The sequence below is a fragment of the Corvus cornix genome, chromosome 15 (assembly GCF_000738735.6).
Source record: "Corvus cornix cornix isolate S_Up_H32 chromosome 15, ASM73873v5, whole genome shotgun sequence".
NCBI classification, from domain to species: Eukaryota; Metazoa; Chordata; class Aves; order Passeriformes; family Corvidae; genus Corvus; species Corvus cornix.
Genome location: NC_046345.1, coordinates 10,967,215 through 10,985,378, shown reverse-complemented (window position 1 = coordinate 10,985,378; position 18,164 = coordinate 10,967,215). Strand labels below are relative to the sequence as shown.

At 53.4% G+C, this 18,164-nt stretch overlaps 1 protein-coding gene across 1 annotated transcript in view; it reads left to right on the top strand.

The window, feature by feature from the left end:
* Nucleotides 1-17,869, top strand: part of POLE (DNA polymerase epsilon, catalytic subunit) — a 31,691-nt gene extending 13,822 nt beyond the window's left edge. Inside the window, exons 23-48 of the mRNA XM_010408567.3 lie at nt 15-172; nt 2,129-2,324; nt 4,453-4,667; nt 4,925-5,027; nt 5,218-5,298; nt 5,375-5,497; nt 5,585-5,803; nt 6,111-6,320; nt 7,459-7,602; nt 8,245-8,385; nt 10,615-10,768; nt 10,849-10,955; nt 11,996-12,172; nt 12,537-12,760; nt 12,906-13,126; nt 13,731-13,935; nt 14,345-14,518; nt 14,779-14,904; nt 15,290-15,422; nt 15,534-15,708; nt 15,798-15,929; nt 16,038-16,231; nt 16,437-16,637; nt 16,924-17,049; nt 17,171-17,260; nt 17,475-17,869. Coding sequence (XP_010406869.1) covers nt 15-172; nt 2,129-2,324; nt 4,453-4,667; nt 4,925-5,027; nt 5,218-5,298; nt 5,375-5,497; nt 5,585-5,803; nt 6,111-6,320; nt 7,459-7,602; nt 8,245-8,385; nt 10,615-10,768; nt 10,849-10,955; nt 11,996-12,172; nt 12,537-12,760; nt 12,906-13,126; nt 13,731-13,935; nt 14,345-14,518; nt 14,779-14,904; nt 15,290-15,422; nt 15,534-15,708; nt 15,798-15,929; nt 16,038-16,231; nt 16,437-16,637; nt 16,924-17,049; nt 17,171-17,260; nt 17,475-17,588 — 4,143 coding nt within the window. The 3' untranslated portion in view covers nt 17,589-17,869. The remainder of the gene's footprint in view (nt 1-14; nt 173-2,128; nt 2,325-4,452; nt 4,668-4,924; nt 5,028-5,217; nt 5,299-5,374; nt 5,498-5,584; nt 5,804-6,110; nt 6,321-7,458; nt 7,603-8,244; nt 8,386-10,614; nt 10,769-10,848; nt 10,956-11,995; nt 12,173-12,536; nt 12,761-12,905; nt 13,127-13,730; nt 13,936-14,344; nt 14,519-14,778; nt 14,905-15,289; nt 15,423-15,533; nt 15,709-15,797; nt 15,930-16,037; nt 16,232-16,436; nt 16,638-16,923; nt 17,050-17,170; nt 17,261-17,474) is intronic.
* Nucleotides 17,870-18,164: the final 295 nt, after the last annotated feature.

Below are 18,164 nucleotides of genomic sequence, written 5' to 3'. Positions count from 1 at the left end.
GGGCTGTGCCACAGGAAGGCTTCACAAATGACCAGTACCAAGAACTGCAGGATCCAGCCTCACTCACATACATCACGCGCTCAGAGAACAGCATCTTTTTTGAAGTGGATGGTCCATACTTGGCCATGATCCTTCCAGCCTCCAAAGAGGAGGGCAAGAAGCTGAAGAAAAGGTGAGATTTCAAAGCTTGAAATACTGTCTCTTTCCCTGAGCTAACAGACTAAGGATCTCGTTGCCTTTGCGCATGTGGGGCATGTTGGTCCTTGCCCCTAGAGCCAGCAGCACTTGACTCACTGGCTTTAAATGGCAAGTTCCTTACATCAGATCATCTTCAAATCCAGCTACTATGGCAGTAAATTTTAGCAGATAACAGCAACATGACATTTCTCCAACCTGGTGCCCAGACATCTCCCTGTTTGGCTCTGAGGTGTGCAGGAGAACTTTGACTTTCCTTCTGAGGATTTCTAATACTGCTTGTATTCAATCTAATCTGTTTAAACTTAGCAGTTCCTACCTTCCTATCTCAGGAGTTAAAAGACTTCCAGTAACACTTCTCCTATGTGTTTCCCCTTCCTTCTCTGTCTGTAAGTGGGACTGGGTTCTGCCATTACCGTCACATTATAGGATAGTTTACCCAAACTGTAGTGATTTCTCAATGACCACCTCCTAACCATGAACATGAGCTAGAGCAGTAGCATCCATTATTTTGGGGGGCAGACCTGGATATGACTCAAAAAAATGCTGTTGTTATCCCCAGCACCCTCTGTCCTCACAATTCTGGACTTTTTTGTGCTTAATCCCTGACAGAAGGAGGTTCAGCACACACCATTCCCTTCCAGTGCCCCTCCCCAAGCAGTCAATGCCTTCTTCAGGAGTCAAAGTGTTGCCCAACTCTGAGTGGGCTGTGCTCATAGGACTCCCCTCAGGTCCTCTGGATTCCTATAGTTTGGGGATGTTAGAAAGGGCATTTATTTCCTGGCCACTCTCCAAGCACAACAACCTGGAGGTGGCTGCAGGCACCATGGTTGGTGGAGGAAGGAAAGGCTGTGCTGATGGGAATGTGGGCAGGTGGGAGAAGGGCTGGCCAAGCAGGTTTGAGTATCCCCTCTCCTCACTGATCATTCCCACAGTGGTGGTTTGGGGTTTTTTTGAGACATACAGGTAATTTTCAGGGCTGTGAAAGGCAAAACAATGCAAGAGAAAAGGCAAGAAGGAGGAATGATCCCTTAGGTGTGTCATGGCTGCATCCAGTTTCAACCCCTCTGCCAGCAATGGTGTTGACAGTTTCCTTCTTTCTAAATCTCTTCCTAATATCTTCATTTCCCCACTTGGGCTCTCATCTCCCCCCCCTTACTTATATGCAGTTAAGGTCACTCCTCCACCAGTTAAGGTCACTCCTTACCCTCAGTGCTGCATCAAGGTTTGGCACGCTCAGCACAAGAAAACGTGGAGCTGCAGGATTGAGTCCAGAGGAGGCCACGGAGATGCTCCAAGGGCTGTAGCCCCTCTGCTCTGGAGCCAGGCTGGGAGAGCTGGGGGTGCTCACCTGGAGAGGAGAAGGCTCCAGGGAGACCTTAGAGCCCCTTCCAGGGCCTAAAGGGGCTTCAGGAGAGCTGGAGGAGGACTCTGGACAAGGGCTGGGAGGGACAGGACAAGGGGGAATGGCTTCAGACTGCCAAAGGGCAGGGATAGATGGGATATTGGGAAGGAATTCTTGGCTGTGATGGTGGTGAGACCCTGGCACAGGTTGCCCAGAGAAGCTGTGGCTGCCCCACTGTGTTCCAGGCCAGGCTGGACAGGGCTCGGAGCAACCTGGTCTAGTGGAAGGTGTCCCTGCCCATGGCAGGGGTGTGGGACTGGATAATCTTTAAGGTCCCTTCCCCTGTGGTTTGATGAGTCAGTGTAGATGAGCTGGTGCAAGAGCTGATGTCCTTTTCCAGACCAAGGTAAAATGGTTGCTAGAGAAGCTGTAGATACTTGAGATTATCCAGGTGCTGCTGTGGCTCTTTTGAATGTGCTGGATGGTGGTACAGTGGCATGGGGAGAAGCACCCTGCAGGAGGGACACCACCAGCACCCTGGGGACATGTCCTTTGGTGCAGGCCAGGTTTATTCATGCTCTCTCCTAGGTACGCTGTGTTCAACGAGGACGGGTCCCTGGCTGAGCTGAAGGGGTTTGAGGTGAAACGCCGGGGAGAGCTGCAGCTGGTGAAGATATTCCAGTCGTCTGTGTTCGAAGCCTTTCTGAAAGGCAGCACCCTGGAGGAGGTCTACGCTTCTGTGGCCAAGGTGGCTGATTACTGGCTGGATGTGCTCTACAGCAAGGTAGGCACAGCTCAGCACATCTGTGCTCTGAGGTGGAGCCTGGGGAGGAGCATCCAAGCTGGTCGGGCACTGTGGGAGGGTGGACTTTGCTTGCAGAGTCAGTAGTCCCCTGTACTTCTTTCACCCTCAGTCACTTCACAGATGACACTGAGCTGGGTGGGAGTGTGGGTCTGCTGGAGGGCAGGAAGCTCTGCAGAGGGATCTGGACAGTCTGGATCCATGGACTGAGGCCAGTGGTGTGAGGTTCAACAAGGTCAACTGTTGGGTCCTGCACAGGAGTCACAACAACCCCACGGAATGCTCCAGGCTGGGGACAAAGGGTCTGGAAAGGCGCCTGACAGGAAAGGACCTGGGGGTGTTGATCAACAGTGACTAAACACGTGCCCAGGTAGACAAGAAGGGCAATGGCACCTGGCCTGTACCACCCATAGCGTGGCCAACAGGACCAGGGCAGTGACCATCCCTCCAGTGCTGGACACTGGTGAGGCACCTTGAACCCTGGGGTCAGTTTTTGTCCCCTCATGATAGGAAAGACATTGAAGGGCTGGAGCATGTCCAGAGAAGGGAACAGAGCTGGAGAAGTGGCTGGAGCACAAGTCTGATGAGGAGCAGCTGTGGGGGCTCAGCCTGGAGAAAAGGAGGATCAGGGAGACATTCTTACTCTACAATTCCCTGACAGGAGGGTGGAACCAGGTGGGAGTTGGGCACTTCTTCCAGGGAACAAGTGACAGGATGAGAGGAAATGGCCTCAAATTGCAGCAGGGGAGGTTTAGGTTGAGTAACAGAGAAAATTTCATCTCCAGAAAGACTGTCCAGCTCTGGCACAGGCTGCCCACGGCAGTGGTAGAGTCCCAATCCCTGGAGGAATTTAAAAGCTGTGTGGATGTGGCACGGGAGTACATGGGTTAGTGGTGGTTTTGGCAATGCTGGGGGAATGGTTGGACTCGGTGATATTAGAGAGCTTTTCAACCCAAATGATTCTGTGATTTTATGAGACAAGGGGGTGGGAGGGAACAAGAGTCTGACTGGGTCCTTGTCATGATTTACTGGTCAGGTTGAACAAAGACACCAATCACGTGTCAGGAACTCTTACATTTTATTGTACAGTTGCTGTAACTCCAGCAACCAGCCCACTGCTTAGACTCAAAAGGTGCTGGCCAACAAGCCAATTCTTACAATAGACTTCCACAAGAGTGGAAGCAAGCAAGCCCTTAATTTTGTACAGAACACTTTAAGAAGTTCTCAACTCCCACCACAAGCTCCTCAAAAGGCACTGGCTCACAAGCTGCAATAGACCACCAATATTCAAGGGCACTGGCTAACAAGCTGCAACACACCATCACACAAAGGTGCTGGCACGAGTCAAAACTACTGCTACTCAAAGGTCCTGGCTAACAAGCCACAACACACCTTTACACAAGCTCCCCACTCCCACAACAGGGTTCAGTACAAAGTAAGAAGTAGAATATGATGGCCCTCCTTTGCTCAGGCAAAGCAAGGGAACAAAACAAATAGTATCACCAGTCCTTAGATCTGTGTTGGTGTTGCTTTGGTCATGCCACATGAATGGTCCAGAGCTAGGGCAAACAATGAGACAAAGAAAGTGGAAGAGAGAGGAGAAAAAGAAAAGAGAGAGAGGGGACCTATTTTCTCCCTTTCATGCACAGCCAGCCCTTCTGGATGTAAGCTGGAGAGGGGACTAAGCATAAGTCTTAAGGCACGGCAGGGAATTGGCTCAGAACAGCACTCCCACACCTCCGCGGGACCCTCTCCTTCAATCACACCTTTCCTGTAGCAATACTCAGAATGTTTGAGACAAAACATGCTTAGTTCTGGTCCTCTACAGTCCTTCATTTTGTGATGCTGTTTTACAACACATTCTTGGTGAGCCCAACTTTGTGTGCACAACACAAAGCTGTGCTGCCACAGCCCAGCCATGGCACAAACTGGTGCCAGCCTGAAACCCAAGCGCCCTCTTTTCTATAGATCCCACTGGCAGCTGTAACAGGAAGCAATTCCCAGGCTCCCTGTGAAGAGACATCAGCTGTGTGTGGTGCTCCCTGTTCCTGACAGCAGCAAAGTTTGATCATTAGTTCTTGCTAACTTTGGGCTTTTCCCTGTCTTTCAGGCTGCCAACATGCCCGATTCAGAGCTGTTTGAGCTCATCTCAGAGAACCGGTCCATGTCACGCAAACTGGAAGACTACGGGGAGCAGAAGTCCACCTCCATCAGCACTGCCAAGCGCCTGGCAGAGTTTTTGGGGGACCAGATGGTGAAGGACGCAGGACTGAGCTGTCGCTTCATCATTTCCAAGAAACCAGAAGGGTCTCCAGTCACCGAGAGGTAACCCCACCTGGAGGGGCCAGGGCTTCTGGCAGTGTGGGAGAAACCAAGAGGGGATGGGCAGGTAGCAGGAAGGGAGGGAGCTGAAATACGTGGCCAGGTGATCACCTGTGTCTGGCACAGGCCATGAGCAGGGCAATGGGTTACACTGTACAGCCTAATGGCCTTGCAGGGGTTGAGAAGAAGCCTGGAGGATCTCCACAGGCTGGGAGAATGGATCGTGGGGTGCTAGGACATTGATTCCCTGCCTTCCCCAGGGCCATCCCCCTTGCCATCTTCCAAGCCGAGCCCAGCGTGCGCAAACACTACCTCCGAAAATGGCTGAAGAGCCCATCGCTGCAGGACTTCAACATCCGTGCAGTGAGTGAGGCATCCCTGCAGATGGCCCTGCATCTGGGACAGGGGCTCAACCTTTTGGAGGCACAACCTGGGCAGTGGCTTCCTGTGCTCACAAAGCAGGGGGCTGGGGTGCTACTGGGATGTTTGATCCTGTGTCTGGGGGCCCTTCTGCTTGGCTTTCTTCACTGCCCATGCTCTGTCCTCTTCCCAGATCCTGGACTGGGACTACTACATCGAGAGACTGGGCAGCACCATCCAGAAAATCATCACCATTCCTGCAGCCCTGCAGCAGGTACAGAGCAGTGGGGGGCTGGACAGGAGGAAGGATTTGGGCAGGGGACTTGGTGTGATTTTGAGCTACTCTGCAGGTGAAGAACCCAGTGCCACGGGTCCGACACCCAGACTGGCTTCACAAGAAACTCCTGGAGAAGAATGATGTGTACAAACAGAAAAAAATCAATGAGCTCTTTGTTTCAGAAGGCAAGAGACAGGTAAAGAGGGTGAGGGGAAGGTGCTGGCAGTGCCAGTGTGACTTTTCTCTTGCAGCCCACATCCTCCTGCTCTCCTTGCTCCCTCAGGTTCTTGCCTGCCAGCCTGCAGAGGGGACACCCAACTCACAGGTGGGTGACATAGAAGACTTTGGGGCTGTCAAGATCCCTCAGCCACTGGTTCCCATTGCAAATAAGCGGAAGCGCATCCCTGCAGCAGAGGAAAGCCAACAGCTGTCCCAGGACCTGGAGCTGTCCCAGTCCTGGCGGGAGATCCTGGGCCCACCTCCACCCCTTGGCACCACCAAGGTAGGTGAAGCAGACTGGGCGGGGGATGCCCCAGGACTGTACTCATCCATCCAAGCAGGTTGGGTGCTTCCAGGAGCAAGCTGTGTGTTTCCCAAAACACTCTGCACACACATGGCTCAGGGATACAAGGAGAAATATAACCAGCAGACATAAATGCAACCACTGGTAGAGAAAAGGGGGGTGGTGGCTTCACAGCTGGGGAAGGAACATGGTGTGGGATTGGGGCCTGGAGGGCTAGGCTGTATGGTGTGATGCTGTGGGGCTGGGAAGCTTTTGCTGGTTTCATGCTTGCTGTCACCCCACTCAGGAAGAGCGTCTGGTCTGGCTGCGCTTCCACCAGAAGAAGTGGGAGCTGCAGGCTCGGCAGCGGCAGGAGCGGCGGAAGAGGCGACGGCTGGAAGATGGTGGGGTGGTGGCAGGTGGAGGAGTGGTCCGGGATGCCCTCTCCAAAGGGCTGAGTGGCTATCTGCGCCGGACAGCGCGCAGCATTCTGGACTTGCCCTGGCAGGTCGTGCAGGTACTGGGGAGGAGACAGGCCACAGAGCAGCCTGGGGCACAAGCCTCACATTTATACTCTGTGGTCATTCGGTCAAGTTCAGGAACCCTGACCTACCCCATGTAGGTGTTAGCCCTGGGGAGCCCAGAAGGGGCTGCAAAGCTTCAGAATCACATCTGGATGGAAACAGGTGCCCACAGAGGCGTTCTTGGTGACTCGAGGATGCGTGGGTAGGTCTGCTGGTGGGGCAGCTCTAGTTCAGCCCACGGGCAGCATTGCACAGTCACAGAATGCCAAAAACATCAGTTGAGGCTGGGTCAGCTTTGGTGTCCCTCTGGTCCCACATCCTGCTCAGGCAGAGCCACCCAGAGCTAGGGTCCCAGGACCATGTCCTGGAATATCTCCAAGGATGGAGAGTGCCCACCTTCCCTAGGCAATCTGGACCAGGTTCACCTTTGCAGGGAAAAAGTTTCTGACATGCAGAGGGACCCTCCTGCATTATGCTTTGTGCCCGTGATATCTGGTCCTGCCACTGGGCACCATTTGAAAGAGTCAGGTTCTGTTCTCTCTGTACTTCCCTTTAGGTACATATATGTGGATGAGATCCCTCTGAGCTTTATCTGCTCTGGGATGGACAGTCCCAGTTCTGCCAGCCTTTCCTGATATGAAAGATGCTCCAGTCCCTTCCTCCTTGAGGCCCTTCACTCTATTCAGTATGTCCGTGTCCTGTGTTGAGGAGCCTAGCACTAGGCACAGGATTCCAGTGGTGCCTAGAAGCAGCCAATGTACAAGTGAAGAGGTGGGGTGGTGCCATCCAGGTGTTTTTACAAACCTTTGTTATGTGTGACCACCTAAGCCCAGCCCCTGTCAACCCACTTCATCCTCCAGAAGGGTCTCAGAGCTGCAGGTCCAGGACTTCAGAGTGACTTGAGTGACATTTCCTGGAGTTAGTTGGCCAGCCTGAGGCAGAGTTTTCTTCGTGGTACCCTGGGACAATAGCAGGACACAGGGACTCCAGAGCAGAAAGTGATGAGACTCTAAGCCCCCCCACTTTGTTTTTAGCCACCAGCTGACCATGTAGATCCCCAGAGCACTCAGCAGTGTTAAGTGGCACGTTGGATCTCCTGCTAACGCTGACCTCGTGCCCCATGTCCTGCAGATCGCCGAGACCAGCCAGCCTGGGCTGTTCCGGCTGTGGGCAGTGATAGGGAGCGACCTGCACTGCATCAAGCTGAGCATCCCCCGTGTCTTCTATGTCAACCAGCGTGTCCCAAAGCCTGAGGAGGGAACAGCCTACAGGAAGGTGAGGACCTGTCCATTCTGGAAGGGGATACAGCTGCTTGCACTGAGATAAGGCACTTCACCTCCCCTGTAAGCAGGAGTTACAAGCATCTGCCATGCAACACCTCATTCTGCCACCCCATTGATATCCTTCATCCAGGCCCTAGTCCCTCTGCTAATCCCAGCCTGTCTGGAAATAGAGTTCTCTGTTACGGGAATTTGTAATGTGCGTGAGTGTTGCAGCAGGGTCTCCTGAAACATGCATTAGACAGCGAGGCCCGTGGAAAGAAATCAGGAGTGATTCTTGATAGAAGTTTCAGAGATCTTTATTCTCCAGCCACATGGCCGGGGGACTGATGAAGAACTGAGCAATCATGGGACAACCAAGGTCCTCCCCGGGCAGGGGAGCACAAAATAACCAATGGGGAACAGTATTAGGGTACAAGGGAGCAGGGAGACCCCATGCCTAGGCCATGCCTTTACCCCAGGGTCCCCTCTCCCAGGACCCCATGGCAGGGGGGAGGAACCCCAACACATGAGCATAATTCACTGATTTCCTGAGGAGAGAGGAGCACCAGGAGCTGGCCTGGCTCAGAGCCTGGCTCCTGGTAGTGGTGCCATGTGGTGGGATGTGTCCCAATAATCCTGTCCCTTACCTTGGCAGGTAAACAGGATCCTGCCTCGCTCAAACTTAGTTTACAACTTGTACGAATACTCTGTCCCTGAAGACATGTACCAAGAGCACATCAACGAAATCAACGCAGACCTCTCTGCTCCGGACATTGAGGGAGTGTATGAGACACAGGTAACTCCTCCAGGTGCTCATCTTTAAGGGTTGCTGAGCAGTAGGTTGTTAGTCTGAGTTCCAGTGGTGAGACATCAAAAATCCAAGACCCTGGACATTGTCCGGGGAACTGGGAGTTATGCTTATATGGACAGAAATTCTGAGTATCAGTGCATGGGTTACAGTATATCAAGAAAGGGACTTCAGTTTATTTGGCTTTAGGAAACTTTAGGGAAAGAAATGGAGAGCTTCCTCTAAACTAATCCAGAGCCAGCCTGCTGGTATTGGAACCAGAAAAGAGAAGGGGCATTTGGAGTAAAGCTGAGGAAAATCCCAACATATGCTGGAGTGGTGTGTAGGTCTGAGTGTCTGAGTGCCATGTCCTCTAAAACAAGGTTGTAAAAGCTTTAGAAAAAGAACAGCATACAACTTGAATGTTCAGGAAGAGCAAGAACAACCTAAATGAAATTCTGTAGAAAGCAATGAGGCTAAAATTCAATTTTCCAGTGCTGAAAATGAAGGTGGGAACCTGGGATGCTTGCTTCCAGTGAGGATACTGGTTTGTCCAGCAGATCAAAACCTGATGACAGGAATTTAACTAAGAAGATGTTGCAGTGAAAAGACCTGGCCTGTGTGGAAGTAATAGACGACACCATTGTAAGAATGGAGTTAAGAAAGCCTAAAGGCAGGTGAATTTGATACTGAAATGGTCTGTAGGATTATTATGGATGAAAAGTCATGAGTAGGACAAGCTTTGCTGTGAGCAGAGGTGCCACTGGCTATGAAATGCTTTCTGAGGTGCAGGAGGCTGCAAGGGCAAAAAGAGCATCACAGAGTTGGGAGACTTTTGCTACTGAAGTTACTGGTATAACCTGTGAAGCATTCCAGTGGGACATGGTTACAGAAAACTTTTTTATTCACCTTAAGCTTCTGCTTTTGAAAAATTTGAAGAAAGGTCTCTCAAGACAAGGCACAACTCTTAATGATTATGTGGAGCCTGTGAAATCCTGTGGTAATGAAAAAGATTGAACCATATATGCCATCAGCAATTGAAAATGGTGCCTACCAAACTGTACTGAGGTTTAGTAAGCAGCACCCAAAACTTACTTCAGATTACTTGTCTGAAGTGACTGGTATGTACCCAAATTCTTTATATCTATAGACCTTCCTCTAGTAAACATGAGTTCTCTCTGCTCTAGTCGTGTTTAATAAGTGGGAAGAGGAAAAATCAAGAACCTGAGGGGAAATTAAAATGAGCAGCTGAAGTAAAACAAAGGGCATGGAGAAGTTTTAAAGACATGAAGGAATTTAGATAACCATATAGCAGCATCTGAGGGGAGGCTGAGTGAGTTGGACTGTGCAGCCCAGAAGAGGCTCAGGGTACCTGCTCGATGGGAAGAGTGGAGAAGAGGAGCCAGGCTCTGCTCTGGTGCCCAGGAAAGAATGGGCGACAGTGGGCACAACCTAAAACATGAAAGTTCTGTGTAAATGTCAGAAAAAACTTCTGCAAGCATGATTGAGCAGGTTGCCCCACGGGGTTGTGGAGCTTCCATCCTCAGAGACACAGTTAACCCAGCTGGACACAGACCTGGGCAAGGAAAGATCTGTCTTGATCTTTAAATATCTGCAGTGCAGTTCTGATCATGATCCCAGAAGATACAGCAGGAGTAACACAGGAAGATGCAAGGGAGGGAGCAGTTTGCCTTCAGGGATGGAACTTAGATGGGAATGCTTTACCTTGCTGAAGAGACGTGAGGAGCTTTTACAACTAAAACTAGCACAAGGGAAGAGTAATCAGACAAGAAATGCTTATTGCTTTTCACTGGTTTGGGACCAGGTTCCTCAGCAAGCCATTCAGGAGTCTCCTGCAGCAGTGGATTTGACAGCTACAGGGTTAATAACACAGGATGGATCTGTGGTAAATCTCCCACCATGCTGATTATATGGAGGTTCAGATGGAGCCCCTGCCTCGGAATGACAAACCACAAGTTGCAGAGCAGCAAGATTGGCCAAATATTGCTCCACACATCCTCCAAAGTACCTTGATGGTAGGATCTGGGCCTAGACAGGAATATGTGGATTTTGAGATACCTGTTGTATACCTTTAGCAAGGCTGGTAATACCAAACTTATGCCAAGGAACCTCAGATATGTGCTACCTGTGGGTTTTAATCTGGGTTATTCTAGGTCTGCAACCACCGAGAAGAGCTTAGTAGCAGTTGTTCCATCACATCTCTCCCCATGATTCCAGGTGCCGCTGCTCTTCCGTGCCCTGATCCACCTGGGCTGCGTGTGCATGGTCAGCAGGCAGCTCGTCCGGCACCTGGCAGGGCGAGAGGCTGAAACCTTCAACATCGAGCACCTGGAGATGCGCTCGCTGGCCCAGTTCACTTACCTAGAGCCAGGTGAGGCATTCTGGGAGAGGGGCTCCTGGGGCAGCTGGTACCCATGGGCACCACTGATGCTCTGTGCTCTGTGTCCCCAGGAAGCATTCGCCACATCTACCTTTACCACAGCTCCCAGGGCAGCAAGGCGCTCCTGGGCCTCTTCATCCCCTCACAGCGCAAGGCTGCCGTCTTCGTGCTGGACAAGGTAAGGAGGGCTGTGGAGGGTGGGGAATTGGGGGTGCTGGTGGGTGAGAGGCTGAACATGCCCTGGACACGTGCACTGGCAGCCCAAAAACCCCCCGTGTCCTGGGCTGATCCCCACAGTGTGGGCAGCAGGGGAGGGAGGGATTCTGCCCCTCTGCCTTGGTCAGGTGAGAGCCCACATGCAAAGCTGCCTCCATCTCTGGGGTTTGCAACATAGGAATGACATGGAGGTGCTGAAGCAAGTTCACAGGAGGCCACGGAGATGCTGTGATGAGGGCTGGAGCCCTTCTGCTCTGGAGACAGGCTGGGAGAGCTGGAGGTGTTCAGCCTGGAGAAGAGAAGGCTCCAGGGAGACCTTAGAGGCCCTTCCGAAAGTGCCTGAAGAGAATTGGAAAGGAACTTTGGACAAGGGATGGAGTGACAGAATAAGGGGGAATGGCTTCCCACTGCCAGAGGGCAGGGTTAGATGCGATATTGGGGAGGAAATTATTCCCTGTGAGGCTGGTGAGACCCTGGCACAGGTTTGCCAGAGAAGCTGTGGGTGCCCCATCCCTGGAAGTGTTCTAGGCCAGGTTGGATGGGGCCTGGAGCAACCTGGTCTAGCTGACCTCAAGTTGCACCAGGGGAGGTTTAGGATGAATGTTAGGAAAAACTTCACCAAAAGGGTTGTCAAGCCCTGGCACAGCTGCCCAGGGCAGTGGTGGAGTCACCATCCCTGGAGGGATTTAAAAGATGTGAGGATTTGGCACTTGGAGGCATGGTTTAGTGGTGGCCTTGGCAATGTTGGGTGGACAGCTGGACTTGATCTTACAGGTATTTTCTAACCTAAACAATTCTGAGATTATATGGTGTCCCTGTCCGTGGCAGGGGGTTGGACTAGACAACCTTTAAAAGTCCTTTCCACCCCAGACCTGGTAGGGCCAGGCAGCAGGAGGTTTCTCCATATATTGCACATCCCTGCTATGTTTTAGTAGGGCCCCTGGAACCACACATCCCAGGGTTGCTCTCCCCCTGCTCTGACCTGATTCCTCTTGCACCCAGGTACGCAGCAACCAGATGCCAAACCTCACCACCTTGTTCTCAGCAGAGCGCACAGCTCTGCTGGAAAAGGTGGGCAAGGAGCTCCTGCCACCGGACAAACACACCTTTGAGGTGCGCGCTGAGACCGACCCCAAGGCCATCTACAGAGGTGTCCAGCGGCTGCTCTTGGGCTACAAGGTGAGATGAAGGTGGGGGGAATGTGGGACCATGGGGACTAAGGGAAGGATGCTGTGGAAGGCACTGGTGCACCAGTTCTAAGAACACCTGCTTGTAACTGCTGGACCCAAGGTCAAGAAGCTTGTTTTGTCTGTGGGGGTCTTACCTGGAGCAGTGCCAGCAGAAAGGCCACCTCAGGATCTCTCTCCATCCCTGCACTCAGCTGGAGAGCTGGTGGTGTGGAGGTGGGTGGGTGCTTTGGGAATGCTGGGGTGTGCTGTCCCAGGACCATGGGGACCTGCTGTGGGGATGGGGCACCTGACACCACCAGTTTCCTGCTGAGGTGAGAGGTGTACTAGGACATGTCCCTTTCTCTTTGGTGCAGGACGAGCGCCGGGGCCCCACATTGGTGGCTGTGCAGTCCAACTGGGACCTGAAACGGCTGGCAAGTGGGATCCCCATCATTGAGGAGTTCCCCTTGGTCCCCATCCGGCTGGTAGATGACATCAGCTACTCGGTCCTGGACTGGCAGCGCCATGCTGCCCGCCGTATGATCCGCCACTATCTCAACCTGGACACCTGCCTCTCCCAGGCTTTTGAGATGAGCAGGTACCCAGGGTGGCCATGTTCCCCTGAGGCTGGCGTGCCCTCAGTGGGACCACAGGAGCTGCCTCGTCCCTTGAGGGGACAGGCAGGGTACCTGTTTTCCCTGCAGCCATGCTCACGCCAATGACCAGACATCTCTGTGCCTCAGATACTACCACATCCCCATTGGGAACCTCCCTGATGACATCTCCACCTTCGGCTCTGACCTGTTCTTCTCACGCCACCTTCGTCATCACAACCACCTGTTGTGGCTGTCCCCCACGGCCCGCCCTGACCTGGGGGGGAAGGAGGCTGATGACAACCGCCTGGTCATGGAGTTTGATGAGAGAGCCTCAGTTGAGATCAACAATCCTGGCTGCTACTCCACAGGTGAGGAGGGAGGAGGGTGGTAGCACTGAATGGGGCAGAGCTGTATCCTTCTCTGAGTCCTGCAGAGGGGTGGATGCAGTCCCCAAAGAATCTCTATGGTAACAGTTGTAACCAGCAGCTTTTGGGTTTCAGCATCGATATGGGCAAGGTGGATGCAAGGGGCATGTCCTGGAGCAGGGAGGGCTCACCTGTAACATGTGCAGGCATCAAAATGGGGATTCTTTACTAGTGACCAATGACAGCAGCACTTGGCAGACCACCTGCAATGTGTCAGCCCAAGAACAGCTCACCTGGTCATCCCTGGTGATGCTGGGACAGGTCTTTCTTAGGCAGCTTGAGTGTAATGAGTTCTCCTGAGGTCCACTGTTGCAGCTTCCAGGAAGAACAGTGGTCCCCAGAGGGTCACTAGGTCCAAGCCTTGTTGAAAGACAAGGCTCAGTCAAGACCTATGAAGGTCCAGTCATGCCTATGAAAGCATTTCCGCTCTGAGTGCAGCAGCACCTATAGATCACCCCATACCTGTGAAAAGCACTTCTGGCAGCAGCAGGGAGGATGTTCCTGGTCCTTTCCCCACCTCCCTGCTGACAGTTGTGTCTGCTCTTAGTGTGTCTGGAGCTGGACATCCAGAGCCTGGCTGTGAACACCGTGTTGCAGTCCCACCACGTGAACGACATGGAAGGAGGCTCCAGCATGAGCATTAGCTTCGATGTGATTCAGCAGGCATCCCTGGAGGACATGGTGACAGGGAACCAAGCTGCCAACATCCCAGCCAGCTATGATGAGACTGCCCTCTGCTCGAGCACTTTCAGGTGTGGCTTGAGAAACAGCAGGAGGTAGAGCAGGTGGTCTCCATCCTGGCAGGTCCCCTCAGGGTCCTGCTACATTCCTTCCTGGCTTTAGCCTTTCCTGAGCAATAGGGCTTGTAGGGTGCTCTAAGTATAAATCCAGGCCTCGAGTGCATGGCAGGCATCTTCTCCAACACATTAGAAGATCCTCAGAGCTGCCTGGTGCCTCAGCCAGCAGATGTGTGGGGATGTTGCTTTCTCCTCTGTTCATGATCCACCAGGTTATAGAGCCAGCCACGTATTTACCCTGTGGCTCATGTGCTGGGGGCTGAACAAGGGAGTTCCTGCTCTAAATCCACTAGTGTGTCTGTAAACACATCTGTGTCAGGAACGGGTGGCTGGTGGGGTGATGCTGATCTCTGCTCACTGGCAGGATCCTGAAGAGCATGGTGGTGAGCTGGGTGAAGGAGATAACGCAGTACCACAACGTCTATGCAGACAACCAGGTCATTCACTTTTACCGCTGGCTCCGCTCTCCTTCCTCCCTGCTCTATGACCCGGCGCTGCACCGCACACTCCACAACATGATGAAGAAGCTTTTCCTGCAGTAAGTGAGGCCTGAAGTGTGCCAGGCTGGTGGATGGGGAATGGAGAGGTGTGATGTTAGTGACCAGGATGCTGGCACCCACAGTGATCTTCCAGAGAGGTGGGCAGTAGGGTGGACCTCATCTTCTTTGGGTGATTTCCCTTGCGCAGTGTTGCTGCATGTTGACTCCAGCTGATAGATCAACACATCCCCTGTGGGTTGCATCTGCCCCTCGGGCATTGCTTTCCCACCCGCCAACCTCACCCCATGTCCTGCTGCAGGCTGGTGGCCGAATTCAAGCGCCTGGGCTCCTCTGTGGTCTACGCCAACTTCAACCGCATCATCCTGTGCACCAAGAAGCGGCGCATTGAGGATGCCATCAGCTACATGGAATACATCATCAACAGGTAGGGTGCACCTGGAGACGGGGCTCCTGGGTGGTGGGGCTGGGGCAGGGCTCAAGGCCAGGGAGGAGGATGCTGACTTTTTGTCTTCTGATGTGCCTCAGAACTGAATTTATTACTTTTTTTGGCAAAGCTATTGAAGGGACAAAGCTTCCCAGTTTTCCTGCTGTCATGCCTGGAGTAGTGATCTGTCCTTAGCTGTCCTCTATTAGGCAGCATTCCAAGAACACTCATACAGAACCAAGTGTCCTTGGGCATGACTTCCCCTGGCAGGGGTTGGATGGGAAAGGGGACACCCCTCTCTCCTGGCCAGCACCACCTCCCCACAGTGTCCCATGGAGAAGAGATAGTGCTGACACAGGGACTGACTGTAGTTTCCTTCCTCCAGCATCCACTCCAAGGAGATCTTCCACTCTCTGACCATCTCCTTCTCCCGCTGCTGGGAGTTCCTGCTCTGGATGGACCCAGCAAATTATGGAGGTATCAAGGGAAGAGTGGATTCTCGCATCCACTATGGGGAGGTAAGACATGGGAAGCACCCTGTCAATTGGGAGCAGGGTGCTGAGGTTGAGCAGAGTAGGGAAGTGTTGGCTGGGCATGAGAGACTGCTGTGGTATCTCTGGGTCCCCCAGACGGACACCAGCAAGAGGCAGGCATTGGAGGAGGACAGCGAGGAAGAGGAGGAGGAGGTAGCGAGGGAGGAAGGGGAGCCAGATGTGGAGGAGCTGCTGGAGAACAGCTGGAACATTGCGCAGTTCCTGCCCCAGGCCGCCTCCTGCCAGAGCTACTTCTTGATGATTGTATCAGGTGAGCAGTACTGGGAGATGCTGAGATCATTATGCCCCCCCCAGTGCCAGCTCTAGGCAGGAGCTGGAGCCTTGCCTGTCTCTTCCCAGCCTACATTGTGGCTGTGTACCACAGCATGAAGGAGGAACTGCGGCGTAACACCCCTGGGAGCACCCCCATCAAGAGGAGGAGCACCAGCCAGGTGTCCCAGGAGGCTCTGGGGGAGCTGGGGGCCATGCCTGGTGAGTGCCAAGCCCCAGGGCAGCCCTGCTGCAGGCAGAGAGCCACCCACCTTGCTTGTCCCTATGTGCCATCAATCAACTCAAACGCTCTCTGCTTCATCCCTCTAGGCATGATCACCTTCTCACAAGATTATGTGTCCAATGAGCTCACCCAGAGCTTCTTCACCATCACCCAGAAGATCCAGAAGAAGATGGCTGGTTCCCGCAATGCCACAGAGCCCTCAGACATGTTCCCAGTCCTGCCTGGCTCCTACCTGCCCCTCAACAACCCAGCTCTGGAGTTCATCAAATACGTTTGCAAGGTCAGTGGGGGTGGGCCAGGCCCCTTGGCTGAAGGATTGGGATCTGGACTGAAATTCTGGTCCCTGTCCATTGCTGCAGCTTTTCCCAGGAGGGATCTACAACGAGTTTATTGTGCCCTAAATCCATATGAGGGTCATAAGGATCTGAACTGTCCTGTTGAGAACAGTCTCTGCTAGTAGGCTCAGCTGGCTCTTATCCTTGTAGGTCCTCTCCCTGGATGCTAACATAACCAACCAGGTGAACAAACTACGCCGGGACCTGCTGCGCCTCATTGAGGTGGGCGAGTTCTCAGAAGCAGCCCAGTTTCGGGACCCTTGCCGCTCCTACGTGCTTCCTGAAGTCATCTGCAGGAACTGCAACTTCTGCAGGGACCTGGACCTCTGCAAGGACCCTGCCCTCTCCCAGGTGCAGCCTGTTTCCTAGGGACAATAGAGGCTCCAGTACAACAGTGCTAGAGGCCAGTCCATCACCTTACCTACTTTATCTCTTTATTTCCCCTTTGTTTTGTAGCTCTGCCTGCTGCCCATGATTGCCCTCACCTAAAGCCAGTTTTCTGTTCATCTTTTCTAGCTGCCTGTGATGGGTCTGAGCATGCTTGGGCTTTGGCTTATGTTCTGTCCTCTCCACAAACAAGTTCCACCATCCCAGTGCATGGGACTTGTGGTGCTCACCTCCCTCTCTTTGCCCCTAGGATGGGTTGGTGCTGCCCAGCTGGGTCTGCCCCAGCTGCCAGGTGCAGTACGACACCGATGCCATCGAGACAGCACTGGTGGAAGCCCTGCAGAAGAAACTTATGGCCTTCGTGCTGCAGGACCTGGTAAGCACAGGGATCCCCCCCCCCTTTTTTGTGGTTGTCTGAGCCTCAACACATTCAATTTGCCACTGGCAGAGGGGCTTGGCCTTATCTCCTGACCCACCTGAACCTCCTTGGCCTTCAGGTGTGCAAGAAGTGTCATGGCGTGAAGGAGACGCACATGCCCGTGTACTGCAGCTGTGCTGGAGACTTCACTCTCACCATCTCCTCCCAGGTACTTCAACACCTGCCCAGCAGCTCAGTGAGGGGCCCTAAGGTGCCCTGTGCCTCCTGTGCCTCTGCACATCCTCTGCACATAACTGCACATCCCCTTTCCCCTGGCACCTGCTGAGCTGCCCTCTGGCCAGCCCTACCTAGCCACTTCATCAGAGCCCCTGGCTGCCCAGGATGGATTCTGGGCAGCCTCCTTCCCTCCCTGTTCTCCCCAGGCCTTTATGGACCACGTCGGCGTCTTCCAGAACATCGCCCGGCACTATGGCATGGCCTACCTGCTGGAAACCATTGAGTGGCTGCTGCACACCAACCTCCAGCTCCAGCGGTGAGGGCTGGGCTGATCTTCCTGCCTTCTCCATGCTCTCACATCCATGGAGAGTGGTACTGGAGCCCTTGGCCATGAGCCAGACCCCAGAGACACCGCACACCCCTCCTGCAGTGAGGGAAGGGAGACAGAACCGTGCTTGGGACTGGGCTGTCTTTGCCCCCAGCTGCCTGGTGGGGGACTTGGGGCTTTCCAGTGGCTGGAGCTGGGCTCCACAGGTCTGTGCTTGGCCCCTGGTGTGGTTTTAATTTTCAGTTTCTGTAAATAAATGGGTGGTAGAAGGCAGGTGTAGTTTTTGGCGAGGGAGGAATCAGGGGCTGTTGGTGCCAGTGGCTGTGGTACCACCCGTGGCCTGTGGCATACTGGTGGCTGTGGTACCACTGGCTTCACCCCATCCTCAGCCCAGCCCTTGCCAGCATGAGGCAGGCAGTGTCCACAGGTGCTGCCCATACCTGCCAGCAGGTCCTGCCTGTGGGCAGCTGTCTGCAGCGGGGTGACTTCCCTGTGCTAATGCGCTTGGGCAGGCTTGGCCCGAGCACTTGTCAGCTCTCATTAAGGTATTAGTGGGTCTGTCCAGTGA